Source organism: Brienomyrus brachyistius, chromosome 12 (assembly GCF_023856365.1).
Source record: "Brienomyrus brachyistius isolate T26 chromosome 12, BBRACH_0.4, whole genome shotgun sequence".
Lineage (NCBI taxonomy): Eukaryota > Metazoa > Chordata > Actinopteri > Osteoglossiformes > Mormyridae > Brienomyrus > Brienomyrus brachyistius.
In genome coordinates, this window is record NC_064544.1 from 25,241,333 (window position 1) to 25,268,875 (window position 27,543).

The following is a 27,543-nucleotide window of genomic DNA, read 5'->3' on the forward strand; positions in this document are numbered from 1 at the left end:
AAAAAAAAGAATTCCACACTACTACAGGATCACTCATTCAAAATGCTACTGTCAAATAAGAATGATGCAAAATCAAGGAAACGAGGAGCAGAGATATACAGATAAATTTCCAATAAGAGGATCATTCTCTTACATAAACAACTCATTTAGTGAGAATTAGTGCTATAGCTCTAGACGAGATGCCACTCTATCACAGGGGACAGAGCTGAGGGACACCCTGGATGGGATGCCAGTCTATCACAGGACACTGGGCTGGGGGACATCCTGGATGGGATGCCAGTCTATCACAGGACACAGGGCTTGGGTACATTCTGGACGAGATGCCAGTCCAGCACAGGGCTGGGGTATACCCTCGATGGAATGCCAGTCCAGCACAGGACACAAGGCTGGGGTCCACCTGGGATGGGATGCCAGTCCACCACAGGACACACAACTGAGGTACACCCTGAATGGGATGTCTATCACAGTCTATCACATGGCACATACATGCACACTCTATGGGTATTCCAGTGGTGCCAGTTCACCTGAACAGCAGGAAAAATCCGGCACAATATGGGAAGAGAACATGAAACTCCACATACACATACAACAGGGGTCATGTAAAACAACAGTGCTACTCACATACACAACAAAATACATGCATTGTTATGGAGCTCCATAGCACTAACATAGGAAATTTGTATATCTCATCCAGGATGCCAAGTGGGAGCACTTGCAGCTCCGCGCCTGCCAAAATCATGCTAAACCATCAATCAATGAGTGCAGCCTTGGGTCCCTCGTCTGCAGGACATACTCAACCCTGTCGTCTGAATGTCAAAGCACTGTGCATATATGCCTCTCACTGGTCATTCCATATTTCTACATGCATTGGTTGCTTCTTCCCTGGTGTTTTTATTAATGAAACTCAGCAAAGAACTAACAAATATTGTGTGCTTGCCTTTTGAGAGCCACATGGGTAAAGCCATGTCAGTGTGATTCCCCTTTAACTCCTACTTGGCGGGGGGGGGGGGGTTAGTGAATGGTTGGAGCCAAATTTCACATGGACACCCAACTAATAAAAGAGTGTAAATAAAGATTCTCAGGCAGCTAGTATTTCAGTTAATCAGCAGCTATTAAGACACAAATATCACTCGCCTCCAACAGCACTGGGAGAAGGAAAGGGAGAACCACACATTCAGAAGCCTTCTCAAAAGTAAAGTTGAAATCTGCTGAAAGCTGGAAAATCACTTTCATACTGGATATGTATAATTTCAATATGTTTAGAACATTACTATAAATATTATAGTAAATATTAAAATATTCATTACACTGAACTAAACATTTCCCATTGATTACTAATTACAATTAAAATTAAAAAATGCATCAAATTCCGTTACTATAAAATAAATTACTCAATATTTCATTTTTAGTACAGAATTAACTACTGAATTGAAGGTGATAAGAAATACATTGAAGTCCTTGAGCTTACTAATGTTTAGCTTCACTGAACTTCTTATCAACATAAAAAAGGCCAATAGGATCTTGGGTTACATCTCAAGGTCTTTGGAGTTTAAGTCAAGGGAGGTGATGCTACAATTATATAATTCCTTGGTAAGGCCCCACCTAGAATATTGTGTGCAGGTTCTTACCTTAAGAAGGACATTGCTGCCTTGGAAAAGGTTCAACGTAGGGCTACGAGAATTATTCCTGGTCTTAGAGGAATGTCTTATGAGGAGAGGTTAGCTGAGCTGAATCTGTTCAGCCTTGCGCAAAGGAGACTAAGGGGGGACATGATCCAGGTATGTAAGATTCTAACAGATCGGGATGCTGTTCAGCCAAATGGCCATTTCAATATTAAATATTAGAACTCGTGGCCATAAGTGTAATTTAGCAGGAGAACATTTTAAAACAAATTTTAGCAAGCACTTCTTTACACAGCGTGTAGTTAGAGTATGGAATAGTCTTCCTGCTAGTGTAGTGCAAGCTAAAACCCTGGGTTCCTTTAAATCAGAGCTAGATAAGATTTTAAAAGCTCTAAACTATTAGTTAAGTTCTCCCCAAACGAGCTTGATTGGCCGAATGGCACCCTCTCATTTGTAAATTTTTTATGTTCCTATATTTGATAAGAACAAGAGTTGCTTTTTCCATTTCTTTTTTGGGTGAAATTTTGCCACCTGTTGTCTTAAGAGAACCCCCCCACTGGTTCAGAGTATATCTCAGTGCTTTCCTGTATGCAAAGAACCCATTTCAAAACACAAAATGCATTCATCATAACAGTTGCAATAATACACAGGTATTTGCTTCCTTATAATTCAGCAGACTGGATGGTCTTGATACTGCAGATAATGTAGGAATTGTGTCCAAATGATCAGATAACTAAGAATTTATGTGTTTATGAGCCAACCCCATAACACTGTCCAGTAACTTATTATTTACTACTATTTATAGTAATGACTAACATATGATCAGGTCAGAAATTAGATCTTTTTCAGGAGCCAGAACCTTTTTTCGGAACCAGGAACTTCTGTCACATTCCCAACGCAGGACCTTGGCCTTATTGCAGTTCCTTGGACCTTTTTTAGTCTCTACTCCAGAATAGGTAGTTTTTGTACTGGGATGGGGCTTATCGTGATGTACTTTGTTCACTGGCTGACCACAAGCACCAATGTTAACTTGGGAAAAGAGATAGAAGAGGTGGAGCAAATAATGCAGATCAAATTATTTTGCCTCTCCATTACCCTAAATGCATTAATAAATGACCTTTTTGCATGTATCTCCATATATCTGCATCTGAAAATCTGATTGATAACCAGCATACTTCTGGCTAATATCGCCAGTACTAGAGGTGACACTTGCCAGCACTTATTAATGGAGTAACCTTAGATATTTTTTATTTTGTGGAAAATTCAAGATCAATCTGCTGGCAAGATTTTATAATTAGTGATAAAATTATTAGCATGTGGTTGAGTCAATAAATATGTTAGTGTATTAGATGGTTGCTGCAAAATAATGGGCTGATTTTAGGAAAGGTTTTTAAGTGGTTCGACACTACCAACTTTGACAGACACTATACCATAGTTTTACACCAACATGAAGGTCATTAACACATAATTTTCTTTGAATGCATAAGACTTTTGCACTGTACTGTACATGGGGAAAATTCCAGGCCACTACAGCGTGTGGGTATGTTTTCTTGTTAAAACGCATTATCCTAATAAATACTGATTTCCAATACACCGGCTGCCAAGTAAGGTGGAAATGGAGTTGGTTCTACTTGGTATCACATAACAACAACACAAGTTAGATGGTGGGGTTATATTCAAGTCACCCTCTCCCAAGTCAGAGTAAAGTCATGAATCATGAGTGGTCAAGTCGAAGTCAATTGTGCTCAAGTCCAAGTCATTATATACAAAACTAAATATACAAACACACAGACACATGTAATGTAAAAAATGTGTTTACTGGTTTTATTGTAACATTGGATGAAAGACAAGGGCTGTAACAGTGCATTCCCATGTGCCTTTTGGTTACATGATTTTTGGTTCAGAATGCACAATGAAATATATAAATACATTTGCTGACATGGTCAAAACCCAAATTCACTAGTTGATGTTCAACACAAAAACATCAAGATATTTGTGGGTGAGAGTTTGTTACAGCAATAAATGACAGCACTGGAGAAAGTAGATGATAAGGTCAAGACTGTTTGTTGGCTCTGTTATCCCAAATTCATATATGCTGCTGGAAACACGTCCAACATGCTAACTCATTTGAGATGACATCATCTTAATTTGTGTACGACCGGAGCAAAAAGAGACAGCCGCTGCAAGTTAGTCTCCCTGTGGCATTTAATTCCAGGAAATTCAGCCCACGCTAACAAAGAAATTTTAAACAATTTAAGAGTGGAACGGTGTTTGATAACTAAAGAAATGCAACCATTCTTGGTTGTAGAGAACACCGGATTGAAGTCATTATGATTGTTATGGTGCAGTCTTGTTTCTGATTTTTTAATTTATTTTACCTCTGATGTAAATGAGGAGGAGGACAGTAGAAGGGTGGGGATATATGAGTTGCTGAAGGTGAAAGAGTTTAAAAACTTGGGATCAACAGTTCAGAGTAACGGGGAATGTGGAAGAGAGGTGAAGAAGTGAGTGCAGGCAGGGTGGAGTGGGTGGAGAAGAGTGGCAGGAGTGATTGGTGTAAGACTGATATCAGCAAGAGTGAAAGGGAAGGTTTACAAGATAGTAGTGAGACCAGCTATATTACATGGGTTGGAGATGGTGACATTGATGAAAAGACAGAATGCAGAGTAGGAGGTGGCAGAGTTAAAGATGTTAAGATTTGCATTCGGAATGATGAGGATGGACAGTATTAAGAATAAGTATATTAGAGGGACAGCTCAGGTTGGATGTTTGGGGACAAAGCCAGAGAGGCGAGATTGTGTTGATTTGGACGTGTACATAGGAGTAGCTGGGTATGTTGAGAGAAGGATTGAGCTGTCAGGCAAGAGGAAAAGGGGAAGGTCTAAGAGGAGGTTTATGGATGTGGTGAGAGAGGACATACAGGTGGCTGGTGTGGAAGAGGAATATGCAGAGGACAAAAAGAAATGGAAACAGATGATCCACTGTGAAAACCCCTAATGGGAGCACCCAAAAAAAGAAGAATTTTTAGTGTGCATATGAGCAACAAGTCATGAATCAAGGCCAAGTGCAAGTCCAAGTCACATAGGTCTCAAATCCGACACAAAAATGTTGCTCTCAAGTCTGAGGCCTGGGCTTAACTTGAACACTACAAACCTGTAACAGTCAAATAGCTTTATAGTTTAAATATGTGTCGCACTATGTAAGATTATTACATTATTATTGTTAATAATAAATTATTATTGTTTTTTATTAACCGTGAGGCTCAAGGGCAACTAATTAACCCAAATTTATTTTGCAAAAACATCAGTATGAGTCAATTTAGAGCAGGCTATCCATACTTCAAGATACTACATCCAAGACGTGGGTTCTCTAAAGACTTGGGTGCTCTACACATTCTACTCTAAAGACACTGCTGGAGATAAGCAAAGTCAAAGGTGCAAACCACATCAAAACATGAAGGAAATACGCTCTTCTTCTCAATTAGGCTAATCACGACTGCCTCCTGATCTAGTATATCTAGTGTCCTTTGCTTCCTGGAAGATGCATATTGTGATCCTCACATGAATGGGTCAAAACTTAGCATTACGGCTTTTAACACAAATCCTTCTCCTTAGTAAACGTGTTTAACTGCATTTAATTGAGCATTAGTTTCTGCACGGCACAAGACTTGCCTTGCAACTTTACCACAAATGGAGCAAAAAGCTACAGACAAGTAAAACTGTGTATCAATTACACCAATAGGCCTACTCAGTGCCACAAAGAAAATAGAAAGTTAAATGCAAATAAATATTACTTCCCAGAATAAGTATTCTAAGAGCATTTATATTTCTAACACCATAAAGGACAATCACGTATTGAGGGCACTACATTTTGTTATGTATCTAAAAATGGTTCTAAAAATGACTGCAAAAGTTGAATTGTTAATATTAACTGTTCAGCTGCCACATTTAAGTATGATGTCTCCCAGAAAGTCACAATGAAAAGGTATTTTGTTCCAGTGTTATGTTACCATGTCAATTCAGGTACACCAAGAAGACATAGGTAGCTAAAACAAAGCACAATAAATCATGTACTCCCTGCCTTGGTATTCACTGGAGATCTTCACTATGCCAAAACAAACATACCACAACACAACAGTTAACAAATCCGTAGCTGACATTTTGGTTGACATACTGTGTCTGTGCACTCTGTGCAGAAGGCTATTCTCCTTCTGTAACTATATCCCAGTTACATGGTTTATAGCAGCAATCCGAGGTCAACTATACAGTTCTTCAAACTTCAAACCACAAGCTCATTGAAAGTTGTTCATATTATTTTGCATAATGCAAACTTTTTGTTATTCTGTAATCACCTGGCGCTTTGAAACCATAAAATATCATGAAGACAGCAAAATTTCATTGACAAAGACATTTCAGAAGAAATAATTATGTATCTGCTTTTCCAGTGACAATGAAAACCCGATATTAAAACACCAGTAGTATTTTCCCCTTCACGTCACTGCATTCTGAACAAATTAATTTGTAAATTATGCCCTAACTATGGAAGAAGAAAAACTCCTAAAGTAACCTGTGCTAACAGCAGATTCATTAAATCATTTTACGTGATACATTTATAAATATTTATTTATTTATAAGTATATTTATATAATTATATTTATTTATAATTTATATTCATTATATCATTTATAATGATTTTATGAATCTGAGGAATTATTCTACACAAATACAATGTTCAGCAAACAGTAACAATGTGAAAACAGTAACTGAGCTCTCATTCCACTGATCTTGTTGTGGTTCGGAGCTTTTGAAAAGACGGCATCTTGCACTTCAGGTTACACACAGACATGTCTCAGCTGTGTAAAGCTACTTGGATAGCTTCTCCTGTGTGGTATGTCTAGGAATTGTACACCCAGCAGTACCCTGGAGGTCAGGGAAGTTCAGAAAGTTGCATTAGCAAAGTAATTCAGCTTCACAACCTTTTTATCATTCCAAAAATTTTATCTCACGGCTTTAAATGGATTCCATTAAATATGAATTTAAACACATGCACACACCCTCTAATGAGGAAAACAAATACCACAACCATGACACTGTTTCTGAAATTTTAATTACTGCAATTGGGGATATGAGTAGCTACACAATATAGAAAAACAAAGTAATACACAAACAGGCAAAACAGGCCTTTGAAGGGCATTTCTGCCTCATCCGACAATTCTAGCTATTGAAAAAAAGCACACACAAAATCATACATAAATTTCATTTCATTAGCAAATGATGGCCTAGTACCATTATGGAGATCTCTAGTCTTGAGCAGCATCCTTTAAACTAAATTTGTCTAGTAAATGAACCAGCTGTTTAAAAGAATTAAACAGCTGCTTTATGTGAGAGACCTGGTTAGCATGCAAAACAACATATTATACTGAGCTATTAATAAGTGTGCAATGAGACTGTAAAATAAAACTAAAACTGAAACAGGAGGCTCAGAAAGACTTCCTGTTATTTTCACTCATGCAAGTTTCTACAAGTTTTTTTAACTTTTATCACCAGTGTCCAGATGGTATGATTTGTGAGCTGCAGATGGGTTGTACTGACACACAGCTCTATTTTACAGCAGTCTCCGTCCTCATCCCTAATCATGTGCAAAACAAACATACCACCATCCTTTACACTATCAGAGGCACTCCCATTTCAAGATGACATCTGAAGTTAGGCACCCACATGCCATTGAGGTTAGGCACCAAAAAACTATGTACAGAAAATAATGCATTTAGGTAGACAATGTCAATTACTTGCCACGCCCTGTTTGCTCCCTAGTGTGGCTCACTGTTAAACGTTTTTTACCTCTCATTCCTACCCTTGTGCTAATCACTCTAGTTGTCATTTGCTTCTCAACAGTCCTGTATATAAGTCTTTCTCAGTCTTGTGTTCCCCTAGTCCTGTCATACGTCAAAGCTGTATGTTGCCCGTGCCTTCCCTAGTTTCTGTCTTCCTGTTTTGGATCCCTCACGGTTCTGTTTATTACCTGTGTTGATTCTGTAATGTTCAAATAACATCCCCTTTTGTTTTGCTATCAAACCTGCTCCCGGGTCCTTTGTCCCTCATCCCGGGTCCTTTGTCCCTCATATCATTGTGACCCATGACTGATTATGATCCAGTACTGATACATTCATATTTAATTAATATGTAATTCAAGTAATGTTTTGTATGTTTGTTATAGTTTGTATGATTTTTATAAAATCTGCCATAATATATGAATTTTCGGCAAACACTCCTTCAATTATCAGCTGGAGAAACATGATACAAATCATTCATTTAACCTAGTAATACTATATCTTCAAGGAGAACACGCAAACCTGTTTTCTCCTCACTTTACTTTTCATATATGGCAAACAGGTAGACTGTTCTTTAAGTTCTGATTGGGTCAGAGATACAACATCAAGAACTATGATAACCTCAACCTGGCATTCCAGAAGAGTGAACATGGGGACTGGTGGGCTTTCATGCATTTAGACCTTCTCATACAGGCTGAATCTGCGCATTGCAACTGTCAGGTTTCAAGTCTACAGACTGTTGCCCAGAACCTTTAACCAGTGCCTGCAAAAATACATGAAGCAAACTCCTGTCCCAAGGAAGTTCCATCGGGAACCATGACTATTCCGGGAGCCATTCTCATGAGTTGGTGACCCTACTAATATGCAGGATGACACCACTGCTGCCAGCTAAATAACTGAGTATACTTTGCAGAGCCCTTATGTGCAGGTCAAGCTTCTCCAATTAGCTTTATGAATGGAAAGCTGTTTTTAGAAATCTGGGACTTCTTTTTTCTGGTTGAAAATATTTGCCACTAAACAAAGGACCAGGGGTGAGTTTCTCGAAACCTTCTTAAAGCTAAGTCATTTGTAAGTTATATGTTAAAAGACAGAACTTACGAACGATGTAGCATTAAGAAGGTTTCGAGAAACCGGACCTGGATTTTTTCAACAAGAATTAACATGCTCAGGAACCAGTACAGTGCAAATGTCCTAAAAATGAATGGGTGCAAGCAAACTATGCCACTGAAGAAGGATGAGTAACCGAGCTAGAGCTGCGATTGTGTACAAACATTAATACACAGTTCCAGCTAGACAGGTGTTGGTGACAACTGGATGGTCTTTCAAAAACAGGTTTTTCCAAAAACAAAGTTAGAATTATTGCGGTTTTGATTTAAATGCACATACCAATCCCACTCTACATTCTGTTTCACTAGCCCCCTTCACTGGAAAAATCACTTGTGACCTTCCTCTGTGTATAAATGTTCTTACTCTGAATGCAATCAATGGCACTAAGATAACTCTGGAGAGGTAAAGGAAGCACATCTGGTAACATCTGCAGTGGTGCAGTTGACCAGCTTCTGCTGTTTCAAGAAGCTATGCTCCACAGCACCTCAATTTTGCATTAAATAATTCACCATCTTACAATTAACGTAACATTTCCAAAATCTTACGATGATCTATTAAAGCAACAGCTGTGCAAACAATAACCATTTAGATACAACACATAAATGTTAATATTACTGACTTCATAAGAATGTACAAAACAGCCTACTTCATTAACAGTGCTTATGTTCTGTGCTGATCACATTGGACAAGATGGGGCAAAAAGCCCTATGGTCTCTAACAGGACCCTTAAGGTCCATGATTTGCAAATTTTTGGGGGAACAAAAAACATTCCAGCCTCACCACAACCATGTGTTGGGTAAACAATAGTGGAAAATTAAATGAGGGTAACCAAAAGTGAGAGAGAAAAGTAGACGAAAAATCACCCCTTTTCACCCACAAACCTTTTGTTAAAATGGACTGCATGAAAAAATAATGCTACAAATTTATTTAAATTGTAGTTAAGGAAGCCAGCTTTAACACATGCCAAACTGACAGCTCTAATTCCCAAGTTTCACTTTTCACCAAGGATGCATACTGCATGTAGTTAAAACACTCATAAGAAGCTGGCATTAGGAAGGCTGTGTATCCTCACAACCCATTGTACTTGTGTTTCACAGAGAGGAGTCATCACACTACGGCATATGAACACACTTTCTTACTCTGGACACCATTCCAAAGCATCTTTGACATTACTCTCTACCAATAACTGTCAGGAATGAGGACAATGGTCTGGTGAGACTGAAACGAGATAATGTCCTCTGCAGTAAATTGTTTTTCTCTCTGTGTGTCTTCAGAAAAACATAGAATATTCATAAGAATATTCATTGAAACGCTGCAGATAAAAACATACACTGTTAAAGCTGAAGTTAGCAATGGCAATACCAATGTGAAAAACCCAACATGTGCAAACTCCATTTGACTTCAGAAAAGGAGCCCATGTGTATATCAAATGAACATAATTACACTGCTTGAAAAATATATTTACTCTAGTGGAAATGGTAATACCTCTCCTGGAGCCGACACCTTATCTTGGTGGAGGGTTTTGCGTGTTCCAATGATCCCAGGAGCTATGTTACCGGAGCTTTATGCCCCTGGTAGGGTCACCCAAGTGAAACAGGTCCTGGGTGAGGAATCAGACGAAGTACGGCTCACAAGACCCCTAATGACGGACAACATTTTGAATCCACGGTTTCCCTTGCCCAGACGCGGGTCACCAGGGCCCCCCCCCTGGAGCCAGGCCTGGGGGTAGAGCTCGATGGCGAGCGCCTGGTGGCCAGGCCTACACCCATGGGGCCTGGTCGGGCACAGCCCGAACAAGGCTTTGTGGGTTCCCCCTCCAATAAGCTCACCACCTATAGGAGAGGCCATAGGGGTTGGGTGCAATGTGCGTTAGGCAGCGGCCAAAGGCGGGGACCTTGGCGGTCCAATCCTCGGCTGCAGAAGCTAGCTCTAGGGACATGGAATGTCACCTCTCTGATGGGGAAGGAGCCTGAGCTGGTGCACGAGGTTGTGAAATTCCGGCTAGATATAGTCGGGCTCACCTCGACGCTCGGCTTTGGCTCTGGAACCAGTCTCCTTGAGGGGGGTTGGACCCTTTTCCACTCTGGAGTTGCCCGTGGGGCGAGGCGCCGAGCGGGGGTGGGCATACTTATTGCCCCTTGGCTGGGCGCCTATACATTGGGGTTTACCACGGTGGATGAGAGGGTAGCCTCCCTTCACCTTCGGGTGGGGGGGACGGGTCCTGACTGTTGTTTGCGCTTATGCACCTTTTTGGAGTCCTTGGAAGGGGTGTTGGAGAGCTCTTCTCCTGGGGACTCACTTGTTCAGCTGGGGGACTTCAATGCTCATGTTGGCAATGACAGTGAGACTCGGAGGGGTGTGATTGGGAGGATCTGAACCCAAGTGGTGTTTTGTTATTGGACTTCTGTGCTTGTCACGAATTGTCCATAATGAACACCATGTTCAGGCATAAGGGCGTCCATATGTGCACTTGGCACCAGGACACCCTAGGCCGCAGTTCGATGATCGACTTTGTAGTCGTGTCGAGACTTTGTAGAGGAGCTGTCAACTGATCACTACCTGGTGGTGGGTTGGCTCCGCTGGTGGGGGAGGAAGCCGGCAAGGCCTGGCAGGCCCAAGCGTATAGTGAGGGTCTGCTGGGAACGTCTGGCGGAATCCCCTGTCAGGCGGAGTTTCAACTCCTACCTCCGGCAGAACTTCTCCCATATCCCAGGGGAGGTGAGGGACATTGAGTCCGAATGGGCGATGTTCCGCGCCTCCATTGTGGAGGCAGCTGACCGGAGCTGTGGCCGTAAGGTGGTTGGTGCCTGTCGCGGTGGCAATCCCCAAACCCGCTGGCGGACACTGGTGTTGAGGGATGCCGTCAAGCTGAAGAAGGAGTCCTATCGGGCCTTTTTGGAGGCAGCTGATAGGTACTGGCGGGCTAAGCGAGATGCGGCTTCGGCGGTTGCTGAGGCAAAAACTCGGGTGTGGGAGGAGTTTGGCGAGGCCATGGAGAACGACTTCCAGACGGCTTCGAGGAGGTTCTGGTCCACCATCTGGCGGCTCACGGCGGGAAAGCGGTGCAACATCAACACTGTTTATGGTGGGGATGGTGCGCTGCTGACCTCAATTCGGGATATTTTGGGTCGGTGGAAGGAATTCTTCGAAGACCTCCTCAATCCCACCGACCCGCCTATCTCTGGGGCGGAGGTTGCTGACGTGGTTAAATAAGCTCCTCGGTGGCCGGGCCCCAGGGGTGGATGAGATTCGCCTGGAGTTCCTCAAGGCTCTGGATGTTGCGTGGCTGTCTTAGTTGGCACGCATCTGCACCATCGTGTGGATATCAGGGGCAGTGCCTCTGGACTGGCAGACCGGGGTGTTGGTCCCCCTCTTTAAGAAAAGGTACCGGAGGGTGTGCTCCAACTATAGGGGGATCACACTCCTCAGCTTCCCTGGTAAGGTCTATTGGGGGGTTCTGGAGAGGAGGGTCCGCCAGATTGTCGAACCTCGGATTCAGGAGGAGCAGTGTGGTTTTCGCCCTGGCTGTGGAACAGTGGACCAGCTGGTCAGCAGGTGCTGCATCGATCTGTCATGGTGAAGAAAGAGCCGAGCCAAAAGGCGAAGCTCTCGATTTACCAGTTGATCTACATTCCTACCTTCACCTATGGTCACGAGCTGTGGATAGTGACCGAAAGAACGAGATCGCGAGTGCAAGCGGCCAAAATGGGTTTCCTTCACAGGGTGGCTGGGCTCTCCCTTAAAGATAGGGTGAGGAGCTCAGTCATTCGGAGGGGACTCAGAGTAGAGCCGCTGCTCCTCCACATTGAGAGGAGCCAGATGAGGTGGCTCGGGCATCTAATTAGGATGCCTCCTGGACGCCTCCCTGGTGAGGTTTTCCGGGCTTGTCCCACTGGAGGGAGGCCCTGGGGAAGACCCAGGACACGCTGGAGGAACTATGTCCCTCGGCTGGCCTGGGAACGCCTCGGGATCCCCCCAGAGGAGCTGGATGAAGTTGCCAGGGAGAGGGAAGTCGGGGCTTCCCTGCTGAGACTGCTGCCCCCGCGACCCAACCTCAGATTAAGCGAGAGATGATTGATGGATGGATGGATGGATGGATGAAATGCCAATAATGAACAATGACAAACAATAGCGGATACTTTTAAGTATAAAATGTGTGATTATAAGTACATATTAGATTATAACCAAACATCAGCTGCAAGTGCAGTATCTGCACTGACAGCCTTGGAGTAAAATAAACCAGAATAGCAGGTCTAAAAAATAAAAAACACCAGTTTATCAAACATGGCTAACAGTCCATAATGGCCACTTTTCTATGCTGTGGCCTGTTGGGGAAGCAGCATCAGTTCAAGTGATGCCTTATCAAACTCACCAGGAAGGCCAGCTCTATCACAGGAATGACTGGCTATTTCAGAAAATGGCATGGTGGCCTTGGAACAATTCTGCCCCTCTACTCCAGGGGGTGCTCTCTTGAAGCACCTTTAGTCACTGGTATGCAAAGTGCTACTGCTTTCCTAACTGCTGCCATTAGGTAACACAGCACTTCCTTCCAACATACCACCCCTCCACCCCCAGCCGTAACACGTCAGGGCAGCATTTCAAGACAGCACCAGATGTTTACTATGCAAATTGTACATAAACCACCCTTTAACTTCATTATCTTTATATATTTCATAAGCAATATCATTTGCATGTGTAGTGTGTTTACACATTCTCTTTGTTTTGCATTATATGTTGGCTTCTATATATAAAGGAATTTCCCCTGGAACCAATAAAATATTCTCTTATGTTTTCTTTATCTTCAGGTGAGCACTCAGCATTTGGGGTCAACCTACTTAGCCAACTAAGTAAATGTATGACTCTAAAATTCCAACAGGGCCACACGACTGTACATCATGTTATAAACAATCATTTTACAAATTACAAACTATATGGTTCAGGGCTCTTCTACAAATGTAAATAAAAACTGAATGCCCTAATGCAGCAATCAGGATGACCTAAATATAAAAAGGATACAGTTAACAGAATAAACAGTCAATAACAATATTATTGCTTTGAATCAATTTTTAGAACTTTTAGTATTTCTGCATGGATGTCTCTGACCTGAATGATCTGATCTTCATCTAAGTCATAATTATAATTTCTATTGAACAAATTACGCACAAAATATTTTATATTGCCCTATCTCTATTAAACAAATGGAAATGAACTTCCATGACTTTTATTACTGTATATAGCCATAAATGGTTTCTGTAACCAATGACTAGTCCTACAAAGTGGTTAGGAGATATTTTGTCCTTTTCCCCTACACAAAATGGGTTTAGTCCATTAACATTTTCATGATTTCTCAAGTGTGAATTGATTTCTTCAGATCATGCTGAAGAATAACAATGTGATCCTGACTTGACCATTCTAAAATCCATCCATCCATCCGCTTATCCTACTGGGTCGTGGGGGGTCTGGAGCCTATCCCGGAAACAACGGGCACAAGGCAGGGAACAACCCAGGATGGGGGGCCAGCCCATCGCAGGGCACACTCACACAGCATTTGCTCACACATGCACACCTACGGGGAATTTAGCAATTCGAATTAGCCTCAGCATGTTTTTGGACTGTGGGGGGAAACCGGAGTACCCGGAGGAAACCCCATGATGACATGGGGTGAACATGCAAACTCCACACACATGTGACCCAGGCAGAGACTTGAACCCAGGTCCCAGAGGTGTAAGGCAGCAGTGCTAAGCACTGCACGACCATGCCACCCCCTCTAAAATCCATTCTTATTTTAATATTTAGATAACAAACACTGTGACATTCATCTGTGGAATTTCTGGATATAACTTGGAATCCATTGGTCCATCAATAACTGAAACCCTCCACCATACTTGACAGTTGGGATGAATTTTGAGTATTGTTGCTATGCAGTGTTTTTCTTCTCGTGATTTTTTGGAGAACAGTAGTTCTATTTGTAGCAGCCTCTGGTAACCTTCTCTGTATAAGTGACTAGTTAAATATGACTCTCTTTATTTATTATTATAACTCAGAGACAAAGTCACATTTCAGGAACAATTCATGCAGAGATGTAGATAATTGTAAAAGGTTTTTTTTATACAGTCCACCAATGATGTGATATCCTAGTCATCGATTCCAGTAGCAGCAAACATTGTCTCATTTTTTTAAGATTCTTCACTTTACGTCAGAGTAAAATTATTTCTCATAATCTGGTTTTTGAAAGATAGAGAAATAGACAGATGGATAGACAGACAAACTAACACAGACAGACAGACAGACAGACAATATCAAATTCTACAACCAACATCATACCTTTGTGCTCCCCCTATATGGTTTCAAAACAAAGAAAGAAACACACACATAGTGCCCTCACTCATTTTTAATTAAACATTTTGCCCAAAGAGTTTTATCAGTTTCTTCTCCTGGGTAATCTCTGAGCAGATCTCACACTAAAATTACACAAAAAAACTCACGGGGGACAAACTGAGTCAGCAAAAGAGACTCCTTGGCTGGATTGTACGTAAATGTGCCCAGGTGTAAGGATTGCCCCATATCAGACACTCATCGTCCTGATTCCTGCTACAGTTCTGGCTCTACAGCGGTTCTCACAAAACGCTGCAGTCTTTTGCCTCGTGCAAATTGCAAAGTCATCGCGTTGCAGAAGATCTCCCCAAATCTAACAGTCCTCCATAGCAATTTGAAAAAGACTGGATGGGGAGGTCGATTAACCCCAACCCATGCTCAAATCAAGGTCCCCCAATGAAACTTGTTGCTACGACAAAGTATTACAAGGTCGGTGTATAATTATGAATGCAATACATACACATATAGTCACATTAAGAGTAACATGGTACATGATACCGTTGTCTAGTCCTTTTGCGTGTCCATAGGGTGCAGACGAGTTTCATGCATTCCTTAGCAATGCACACATAAAAGTAATTCACACCGTAACTAGACTGGCAACTTCTAGAACTATCATACTCAACGATTTTGACTCACACACAACAACAAGGCCAAAAGGTGTAAACATATTCTTACCTGTGGCCATGATTTGGCCGTCAGAGCTGGCAGTATTCGATTGATCATTTGAGTACCTGCTCTCTAATCCGAATACCGCAGAAAACACAAGTCCACGTAGCAGCAAAATCACAGCCTGAGAAAAGTAAGTCATCGCAGAGGAAGCTTTAAAATCCTTTTCACGCCGTTGAAGAAAACGAAAACTGAGAATACCCGATGTCTTCTCGAGCAGGTTTACTCGAGTGTAAAAATCATAACCGTGCCCATCGACTGAAATTTGTACAGAGTTACAATTAGAAATCGATTAGAATTAATCGAATTTCGAGATTGGAACGTCGAACAGCAGTTCTTCACACAGAAAGGGAGCAGTTTAAACTGCTGTATAATTCACGATTTTAAAAACGTTAATGCATCTCCATATGAAAATATATAAATATGCTACAGTAATGTGACTAGTGTAAACATCTCGTTAAATGCCTATAAAATATACGCAAGGTTCAAAACTGAACTTTATCCGTGTCATCAAAAAATTATACAACGTTTTCTGTGTACCAAAAAGTGAACGCGACGTATGTTTTGAATCCCTTAGGCGATTCAAATGACACTTTATATTAAACTATTTGAAATACCAGGCAAATGGTGACTTCAAGTTGAACAAACTTCCAAAACCGAAAGTGCGAAAACGTGGAATTTCCAGCCTAAACAAATAAAATAAAAAACATAAAAATACAGTTGCTTGCTGCCAAGAAACGATGTATCCAAGCCGCCTTAAAGTGCAATAATCCAATCCTTACGACTGAATCAAGACAAATTGCTATTGTATCCACATACAGTATGCACACATCACTGATGTTTTACTATACTGAAGCAGTAAGACATATAGTTTCGCCTCTTCAAATGAAAGTATTGGATCTTCCACAGGAAATAAAAAAAAATGTTAACTACCTAATTTACAATCTGTCTTCAGTAACTCCTCGGTTAACAAAACGCCAAAAACCTCTTGTACAACGCAGTCACTCAGTTTTATTATATAAGTAAAACGTTTGGTTTTCATAAGATCAAGTGACACATCTGTCTTTTTGTGTTCCGCCTTTACAGCTGAGCGCTCGACACAGGACTAGACCGGCAAGGCGGAAGTCCGTATGCAAATTGCCAGACATCAGCAGCAAATTTATTCGTCCGCAACCCCACATCCCCGCACACCCTCATTCTACACACACACACACACGCACACATTATATATATATATATATATATATATATATATATATATATATATATATATAATGTGTATGTGTGTAGGCGGTGTATACAAGTTGTTTGTTATTGTGAACTCAATAAATTACTGCAACCAGAGCACACGTAGGTCTTATATTTAATCACCAGAATTAGCAATGAAAATGCTGTTATATACAAATTGAAATTGCATTTCTCGTCAGCACAAAACGCGGAATCACCACTATTTTGCTGCGGCTTCCCTGCTTTATCGCACTTAGGGGTGTCGTATAGGTTAGCCCTGTGCGTTTTTGACTGTATGTCTTGCGTTACCATTGGCTGTACGATCTAACATGGCGGGACGCCATTGGCTGCCTTTCAAACATTGTTCAGAATCACTAATGAATTAGTGAAATGCGGTAATGTTTTAACGCTATGAAATACGTGTTTGATATGTGTAAAAAGCAAACTGTTTAATCTTGGAGGGATACACAAAGTTACTCATAATGTATTTTTAAGAGAATATCGTTTTCCACATGCCCCTGCTTAATCATATTTATTCAAATATTTCAGTTTAATATTTAAGCATTTCCAATATAATATGCTGGACAACACTATATTTTGTACGTAAAACGATAACATGCTTAGGGAAATAGGAATAGGACAGTTCCTGGTACAACATAACACTCAAGCTGTGAGGAATGATGTACTTATCTTCATAGTACTGGTGGTTTGACTGTAGGGTGTGCAGTATGGGTATGGACACTGGCAGATTCAGAGGCTCCAGCACTTTTCAGAGACCCTTGAATACATACAGGTTACATAAAGTAAAACTGGGTGGGTGGCGTGCAAGGTGAAGTTTTCTCAGCAGGCCCTGATTTTTTAGCAAATGGTTGTAGGTAAGGATAGGAAGCAAAGTGCCAGCAGGGTAAGCAAGGCAGACATGATAGTCTTGGTAAACAAGTGGTATATGTGATACAAAATGTTGCTCCAGAGAGGCCAGGGTGAAGGAGAGAGAGAAGCAGGCAGATGAGAGGGAAAAAATACATACAAGCAGCATAATTTGATATGAGTGGTGGTGGTGGTGGTGGTGGGGGGGGGGGGGGGATCAGGATCATTCGGCAGCTGTCCAGAAAGGCAAAGGCACACATGCAAAGGCAGATCTTAAGACTACTCATAATACACCAAAGGGAGCCATTTATTCAAGGAGTTCAAGTAAAGCTGCATATATCCATTTGGACAAAATGTAATTTATGATTCATTCACCCAATCATTGATGAATTACAATAAAGGCCTTTAAATCTAACAAAATGAAAATCAATTAGTGTAAAAAAAATAGATCTGGGGCTGGAGAATTATAATCATATTAGGAAACTTAGGTATGAATTTATTTGAAAAGTTGCTACTTCTTAACTCTTTAGTCTGAAGAAAGATAACGCCTATCCATGTTAGAAAGTCCTAGTGTGGTTACCAGGTTTCTTTTGTTATGCTTATTACAGCCTCACGGGGGAGCAGGTTTTACGTTTGCACACATGGGATGAGTAGAAAGGAGAGACACAATGAGGAAAGTTTGGTAAATGGTGTGGTAGTACTGGGATTACATTGCCCCACACAATATGATTGAATGAGGGCTGAAGTACAAATGATCATGTTTTGTCTGATAAGTGGAGAATCTTAGTCATGTAGAAGCAGTGCAGAGTTTAAAATCCAATAAATAGTTCTACAGAGTTGCCATTCACTTGATATTATTGGAGTGTCACGTTGTTGACCAGGTTTGGAACAGTTTTTCTGGCCATCCCAAGATGTCAAACTGAGAGAAATAGATCACCAATACCCTATATGTGCAGACTCCTAATGACAGCTGATTTTAGTTTTTAGATCTAAGATATCAGAATTTTAGCTGAATGATGTTAGTAATGATGTTTTATTGTGAATTGCTCTTAGTCAAAAAAAAATTGGGAATCGTACATTTAGGACTGACACACACATAATTTTTAGGAGTTTCTCCTAAATTGGCAAGTTAGGAGCTACTTTTAGGCTTAAGATGCATTGTGAATACAGGCTGAGAGGTATATTGGACTCAGCAACTGAGAACTACCATTAGCATCCTCCTTCTACCCAACTAAAGGAACACTTACATAGATACTGGTGGATCCATCCCTCATTCTGTCTTCTTGCACCTCCCTTGATTTGTTTGCTGGCAAAATTACCAGTGTGATCCAATGTGACAACTGTGGTTTCTTTATTCAAGTTGTTTCTTCTGGGTTGGGAAAATGGTATGCGTTGTGATTTTTCTGTAAAGGGTGTTTCATTGGTTTTTATTTATGTAGGCAATAGCAATGTTCAAAGCAAGTGTCTGTTAATGAAATTTGATGGGGATATTCTAAGATTCCACTTTAAGACTAAGATTCCCTCTAGGACTTCACTGTATTCAGCCTGCTAAGTTTGTTCAAATACACCCTTTTATCCAGTTAGTGGTTAGTATACAACTTCCCTCATGTTTTTCTTGTAGCTCCACTTCAGGTCTTAAACAAGGTTGGATGTTACAACCATAAGTATGCCACACTTTAGGTGTGATATGGTCCAAAAAATATGTTTATTGACATTAGCATTACCATTTCAGAGAACATAACATAACAATTTCTGTTAAAATGTTCACATAAGCATGCAAAATGCTTGCAAATCACTGCTAACATTCACGGATTTTCTTGATAAAATCTCACTATCAGGAGATACCAAAGTGAGGATGACCCCCATCTTATACAGCAGTGGTTAGTTTCCTAAATCTCCATTAGCATCATTACTAATCCAGTAGATTCAGCACTGTTACGTTCCCTAATAGCAGAAGGGGCTTTCCTACCCTTCCCTTCCCCCATCTGAGCTATACTCCTCCCATGGCCCTCAAACTTTTACAAATTCTAGAATCACTGGATGGATCAACTGCAAATGCAAAAGCCAATTAATGTGTTCTTATCTGAATGCTTTGAGTTCTAGTTATGACACATAACTCAGAAAATATACTGATTAATTTATTGTATGATTACATTTACTGTCACACCCACGACACAAGCCAGACAAGAGCTAACAATCTGCACCTGTGGCCAACCTGTTAAGAGAGGGTTCTCTCTCTGCACGGCACGAGTGATCGTTATGTCATGTGGTGTTGTGCTGTCAGCATATCGAGCATCTCTCCCTTTCTTCTCCCCCCGCTGCTTTAGTCCAATTCAGTCAAGGGAGCCCTACCTTAAGCCTCTGCCTGTTCCAGCCCGCTGCACCTGTCTGCTTTGTCTGGGGTCCCCGTTTCTTTCCGTTCAGTTCCTGCCCCAGCCCTCCTGCCTTTGAAACCTCCTCGCTCCTACTGCCCTCCTCTGCCAAGCCCTGTTTGAAGCTGGAGCTGCTATGCCTGCAGCCGAACCTAAGTTTACCCATTTGTTCCCCTTGTTTGCCTGCGCTTGAATAAATACCCCACGTCCAAGGAAAAGTGACTCTCTTGCCTCTGTGAGAGTTTCTGATATTCAATTTACAAAATATTTCCTCAACAGTTATGTGGTTAACTGTATTTCTTTGTGTATACCTTAGTGTCCATACCTTAAGAAAATTTCATTTATATTATATATATTTATATTTCTTCAACATGCATTCTGTTATGCTAAACTTACTTGTATAACTAATACCACTCCCAAGGTAAAGGTCTCCCCACATCCCGCCTCACAGAGCTTTAGGGCCATCAAATATATTGCATTTACAGTAGCACAGGACAACATTTACCTGCTGTTTCACTATACTGCTCTCTGGGTGCAAAACCTTGGTACCCTTAGGAGGATGAGTCACTGAGGGAATTAGGAGTCTGCTGGCACGTGTCGTCTGTGCTGTACCCTGTACTTCTGTGGCCTGTACTACGAAAGGGGTTTAACCGAATCAAGAGTTAATTTGCGAACGCTGGGTTGACAAAATCGGGTTGTCTCAATCGCTGTTAATCAGTACTACAATGCCAGTTAAGAAGTTGATTTGTTAAATTGGTGTTAACTGCATTGGAGTTTGTGCGCGTTCACATGGAGCATATTCGGCAGCTCATGTCACCGTTTGGGTCATGACGTTATCTTCATATTTCACGGAGGAAGACTGCATGCTAATTATGTAGGGTTATGAGGAGTTTAAATCAAAGCTGCAAAGAAAGTCCAATACCACTGCAGCCAAGAAAAGCCATTCTCCATTGTCATTGTGTAATTACAGGTGTAAAATGTGATGTAGATTCCTCTGAGATATACAATGCTGTGGAAAAGAATTTCTACAATGGATAATAAAGTCTGTTATTCTCTCAGTCTATCTCTCTAACCAACCTTTCTAAATATTTACCCTCCATTTACTTCTCATTTGAACTATAATCAGCATTTGTTGTAACATAACAGTAAGATTGGTAAGAAATACACCAATGGTATGTACATTACCCTGGAAGGGCTATGCCCACTTTGTTTGTTTGTCTAAATTTCATGGGCACCTTGTCATGCATACAATTTAGTTAAACTTTATCCCGATTTACTAAATCTTGCTCACAAAATCGCTAAAATGTGGTCTCAATTTGTTATTTGCTGTTTAATTTAATTAGTTTCAGTTTTTCATTATTAAGTTATGCTTACGTTTTGGTTGTGTTTTTGCCAAAAGAAAATATGTCCACAAAGCCTGAAGCTGCAGTGAAATGTACGAATACTAAGTAGAGTAAGAGTTTACAGTAATAAATTATTTCATTCAAATTTTTACAGTAATGTAAAATGTGTTCCCTATTCGAACTTGGTCTTGCTTTAGTTCATTGTGCACTTGAAAAAAATCAATCTGTCCATAGCTCCTACAGGGCTCATACAGAAACATACAGACCCCATTGTCATTTTCTTCTTAGATCAAATGTTGCTATCTAGATTGTACACACACAAGCTCCAGTTAGTTGGCAATAAAACTGTGGCCCACATCATCACTCCTCCAACACTTCATTGGCCCTTCAAGAAGTTGTCCATGCATGAGCCCATCCATCTCCTCCATCAAGAGTTATTCTAAACTCATCTGTCCACAAAACCTTTGTAAAATCAGTCTTGAGACATGTCTATGCCCATTCCTGGTGTTGTAGCTTGAGTGCCTTATTCAATGGAGGTCATGTTTCAGCCATTGTGACCTTAGCAATGTCACATAGCACACTGCACCTTGTTCTTCTGGAAATTTATTTCAAATTACAGTTTTGGAAAATGCTATCCACATAAAGTTTTTGTGAAGTGGTAATAAGACTCACCAAAGATCAGAGAAATAAACATCCAAAAAAGATATCCTGTTCAAGGTAAAGTGTCTTGTCTAAAGGTTAACTCATACTTCATTCTTCCACCTATGCTTATCAGTTGCGCATGGGGGGAAGTGATGTAAATTTCATCATCAGGAGATGATGGTTGCGGCTGGTGTGTGTGTAGCCCGTATTTTGATGTCTAGCAGAAATCGTGCATCCATGTGCGATTATGGTGCATGTGCAATATAATTGACTAGGTATTTCCAGTAGGTGGCAGCACTGACTATCATAGATGAGTGGTCAACAATGAAAGAGTAGAGGCAGAACAGTTGCTGTTGTTGTAGTAGTTGTGGTGAGCAGTTGTGTAAGAAGGCTTTCAAAATATCATGGCATGCCATATTACAGTAATACCGCCCAAGCACAGATTAATGACTTTAAAATTAAAATTGTTCATAAAAGCATACCCATTTTACTACATTGTTTGTATTTGTGTTTGTTGCGATACATCTGCCCTCTCCTGATCTGGTGGAATATCATTCCTGTACACATGTACCAACCACAAAGATCCATATCCACAGCCAAATGTAGAAGGAAACACAATCTGCCACAAACATGACCATCTGCAGCCTGAAAACGCATGCAGAAAAGTGAAGTATGAATCAGTCTCAAAATTTGATCACTTCCAGTTTATCACCTCTGCAGTGTGCCTGCAAAGTTTGGAAAAAAAACAGTGAACTATTTAGAGTTACTGTTTTCACATTATCATGCATCTTTTACAGCTGTCATTTCCTTCCTTTGATGGAACATAGCACTGCTGCTTGTTTTTTGGTAGTTTATCGCAAACTGTGATCCAGTACCAGTTTATCACCTATAGAATGGATGGATGGTATACTGGAGAAGCAATTTCGTGTACTCTTCTGCCCTTTGAAGCTACAGTTACTACCCAGTTAGCAAGCACATTTGGGCCGATTCTGGCTGAGTTGTAGCACATTCGGTTCACTGTCGGCAACGGTAAAAGATTGTGGGCCGATTGTGGGCCAAGCACAGCAAGCGATTCTGGCTGACAGTTGGCATTTTTCATCTGAGCCAGAACCATTCTCAGCACGGCGAGCGATTCTGGCTGACACTCGGCATTTTTCATCTGAGCCAGAACCGTTCTGAGCACGGCGAGCGATTCTGGCTGACAGTTGGCATTTTCCATCTGGGCCAGAACTGTTCTGAGCACGACGAGCGATTCAGGGTGACTGTCTGCATTTTTCACCTGGACCAGAACTGTTCTGAACACAGCGAGCGATTCTGGCTGACTGTCTGCATTTTTCATCTGAGCCAGAACCTTTCTGAGCACGGCGAGCAATTCTGGCTGACAGTGGGCATTTTTTTTGTCAGACGACATTGGCTGACAGTCATCCATTTCAGCATTGGTAACATGCTTTGTGCTGTACCTAGCCCTCACCTGGCGTAAAATTCTGGCCTAATGTCAGACAAATGTTCTCAAAAAAAGAACTAGTCTTAACATGGAAGATCATTCTGTCTACAGTCTATAGCAAGGGTCACCAACATATATAGAGAGAAATGGTTTACATACAAAAAGACTCAAGCACTAGCTGTTGACATAGTACAGTCCCACTGATATGATAATTTTTTGTTTAACATTGGAAAAACCATTAAAACTTATTGGATTTTTTTTTAACTATATCGTCAATCATTATTTTTCTTTTGACTTATGTTTACTTAAAAAAATGAAAAGTAAAAACAAATGAAAGCATTAGTTTATCTTCTCTAAAATCTTGTCTCTTAAAAATATAAATCTGTTTGGAATACTTTGTGTATAGGGCATTTCCTATTGACCGTATGGTATTTGGTGATCTACACTGAACAACCAATCCTGAAATAGGTGGGCTTTAATGTTTCAGTTTAGACCAATCAATGCCCTTTAGGCATCACTGCAATGTCATAGGACTCCATTTGAGGCTGTTGACGGCATCGATCGACTTCAGATTGCTGATTCAATTTGAATTATAACGAGGGAACTGTGGTAAGTGAAATACTTCAGTTACTTTTGAAGTTCCATTTAACCTTTTTAGTCTTCAGTACTTTAGGCTTTAGTTTTCAGCTTAAGATTCTGTCGGAACGGTATGTTGGAAATGATCATTCATTTTAAAAAGCCAGTTCAAACAAGTCACATGCCTTGACATAACATAAATACAAGGCTCTCAAGTTTAATCAGATGTTTAACATTAGATTACATCTGCAGAGCTGTCAAGTCTCATGTATTGTCTGTGGGACACATGCATTTAACACAACACTCTCCCATGCCAAATTTCTCTCTCTGAGAAGTGATAAAGCTTGCGCTAATCCAAACCTGCACCTTCTGTTTTTTCTGTTCAAGGAGGACATGTCAGTTCAGTCCACTGCCCCTTTGTTACTGGTGATATCTGAAACCTGTTTCGTTAAAAATTAGCCCTGCAAGTTCCAATTTAATTGATCAACCAGACAGATTTATCAGTTATGCATGATCGTAAGTTGGTCAAGTTGTGTGTCATTGAAATCACAGCAAAAAAAATCAGGGATGAAATTCATATGGAAAAATCAGGGGCATACTGTATATCCTGTGCAGTATTGGATATAGCAGCCTTCTGGACAGTTACAGTTCAGCAATGAGTGTTTTTTTTGTCAGATCAGAACAGAGATTACATTTTAGATTGCATACATACATGCAGACAACTTTGACTTGTATTTTGAATAAAATGGTGAAATTAACAACCCTGTTTAAATATTGTTTACTTGTTCATGATATTCTGCCATGGACATAATGATTCATATCTCCTTATTTGTGTTTTGGAATTGTTTTATCCTATAAATGTTGGGTGCTGTCTTGATCTTCAAGGTATGATTTATGTTATATGCCTTATAATCAGGTGGCATTAATAGTTTTGTTTTGTGTGTTGTAGCTGCTGTAAAACAAAATTCCTTATCTAGGAGTGCAACGGCCCAGGAGCCAGAGAAAGATGGCTTCAGTTGGCACCTGACAGGGATGGAGGAAGGAAGGAATATGCAAAATGGCAAATGACACTTAATTATATGGAGCTACAGTGGAGACTCAAACCTTAGTCCCAGAGGAGTGAGTCAACAGTGCTAAGCAGTATGTAACCATGCCAATACCCCTACTTCAACATTCTTAGTCTTAAAGTTGTGTTATCAAGTGTTATCAGAGCAAAGGCATCAATATTTTTTCTTTTTTTTCATTTACCTTTATTTAACCAGGCAAGACAGATTAAGAACATGTTTCTTATTTACAACTGTGGCCTGGAAGATACATATATACAATATGACAATTATACTAATACCAGAGTTCAGAGGCCTTACAGCAGATTGAGCTCATTGTATAAATAATAGAAATGATTATCCACTAGACTCATGCAGAGTTTCCACAACAATTAAATGCATGTTAATTAGCACAGAAACAGGTACTGTACCAAGAATCACATTACTGTGAATGGAAAAGCATCTGAACCTGGGAAAGGGGGTAGAGAAGGCAGTACCACTGCTGTCTCAGTGTCTGCTCCAATTCATTCTTTTCATGTCTTTCAGCATGTAACAGTAAGTAACATGTTTGTGATTTTAATGCTTCCAAATCAGAAAAGCATTCGGTAAAAACAAGCAAAAACCTACAAACTGATCCTCTCAGGAACAAATCTATAGCACTTAATATTCATCATGAGCTTCAGTACAGAGAGCATTTACAAAACAAATGGTGGGCAGGTCTGAGGGCAGGTAGGGGTGAAATGAGTAGGGGTGCCTCACCCACCTCCCAGCGTAGTGATTGTTTTTGGCCTTCATTCTCAGGGGCCTCACACAAATGCATGGTCTGAGTAATGACAACTCTCTCAGAATTTGACATGTATGAGCAAGGGCACAGCTTGACATCCTGTGCCCCCTGCTAGGGTTACAAAAATCAATATGAGGTAATACAGATCACCCACGGTAGAATTTACCAATTATGTATTAATTGTTCATATTCAGAGGCCCCAATAAAGTGCTGGGCTAAATCTATGCCCCTCCAACAGTAAAAGTCCAGCTGCACAGCCACATGGCCATTCTGCTACAGTTTCCACTCTGGTGCCACACTTGCTGCCAATATTTCCAGTGTCCTATTTCAATATTTCACAATAAATCACAATAATATACTTATGTATACAATAATATACATATACATCTTTTGTACAAAATACCACATACATATACTTTATTATAACATGAATATAAATATTATACATAAAGAGAAATACAGAGTAAATTATATTTCATACTCGATGATAGCACTGGAGCCAATCACCTGCACTGGTTGGTTGGCAGTCACAAGCTTTCTGTGATCCTCAAATGACTGCGGCGAACAAAAAGATTTGGAGTAGGGGCATGACCTTCAAAGTTGAAAGGTCGGCAAGGACTGCCTGTGTTTAAGTCAGAGAGTCACTAGTCAAATCATTAAGATGGCTGACAGTTCCACAACACAGTTTTCACCGTTACAGTCATCATTCCAAAAACGAAGATAAGTCATAAGAAAATAAAGCATTGGATTAAAAAAACATAAATTTGATCATCCTGCCCCTCCCAACAGCCATGTGGCAAATTCAACTGTCCTTGCCCTGGCCTTTTGGGATTTCAGATTAAATTTAGTGACCTATCATGTTTACAGAAAGAGTGTAATATTTCCCCCCTTGGCCTCAGGCTAAAAATAAAAGCCACAGTATGATACCTTCTCTAGTGAACCAGGTGCTTCATGACCTAGCAAATAAATGTCTCACAGCATCTTAAAACTGGTACAATATAAGGTCCATGAGTCACCATGGATTAGTTAAGGGGCTCACTTTAACATTTATTACATCTCTCAACCATGCAGCCATTTTAACTGAAATTCATCAGCCTTCTAAAACTGTACAATAGTCTAGTTAGTCTAGTTGAGCAGTAGAAGAAATTAACATGTACAACTTCCCCATCCATCAGGTACAAAATGTTTGGCAAACACTTTATGGTCAGTTTTGTCTTCCTCTTGATTTATTGATATTGTAAATGAAGACATGAATAATGTATGTTTTACTACAAATAAACGCAGAAGCATGCACAACACAACATCTACACCATTAACATTTTAACTGTAAAGGACAGGGGGTTGGATTTAAATGAGCAGCCAGCATTTTGAAGACATGCATGCAGAAGACTAAGTTACCAGTAATGATTGGAATTCGGAGGCTATTTTGGGGGGTCTGACTGGGACGGGGGAGGAACTCACACTCACCTCAGCCGCAGCCAATGACGTCACCTCCATCAGGTTCTCAGCCCGGAAGGCAAACACTGCCGCAGCTAGCACTGAAGTGGAGAGTGGAGAAAACACCCATGATGCACCACAGACTAAGGGCACCCACCCAAAAAGCAACAGCTTTCAACACTCTGCATTTCTTTAACACATATATTAT

The 27,543-nt window shown here is 40.7% G+C and overlaps 2 protein-coding genes across 7 annotated transcripts in view; both read right to left on the reverse strand.

Moving 5' to 3' along the window:
- The window catches only part of stim2b (stromal interaction molecule 2b), a 69,334-nt gene extending 52,600 nt beyond the window's left edge, over nucleotides 1-16,734 (reverse strand). For 3 of the 5 annotated variants that reach the window (XM_048971894.1, XM_048971891.1, XM_048971896.1), the window contains exon 1: nucleotides 15,610-16,676. In XM_048971894.1, the coding sequence (XP_048827851.1) occupies nucleotides 15,610-15,742 (133 nt within the window). In that variant the 5' untranslated portion in view covers nucleotides 15,743-16,676. Of the gene's footprint in view, nucleotides 1-15,609 lie in introns of all 5 variants that reach the window. The other 2 variants (XM_048971893.1, XM_048971892.1) reach the window with 2 other exon arrangements.
- An 8,609-nt stretch (nucleotides 16,735-25,343) lies between these two features.
- tbc1d19 (TBC1 domain family, member 19) overlaps nucleotides 25,344-27,543 on the reverse strand; it is a 36,049-nt gene continuing 33,849 nt past the window's right edge. The window contains exons 20-22 of one of the 2 annotated variants that reach the window (XM_048971902.1): nucleotides 27,366-27,436; nucleotides 26,406-26,520; nucleotides 25,344-26,220 (exon numbers count right to left, since the gene is read on the reverse strand). In XM_048971902.1, coding sequence (XP_048827859.1) covers nucleotides 26,446-26,520; nucleotides 27,366-27,436 — 146 coding nt within the window. In that variant the 3' untranslated portion in view covers nucleotides 25,344-26,220; nucleotides 26,406-26,445. Of the gene's footprint in view, nucleotides 26,521-27,365; nucleotides 27,437-27,543 lie in introns of both variants that reach the window. The other variant, XM_048971901.1, reaches the window with a different exon arrangement.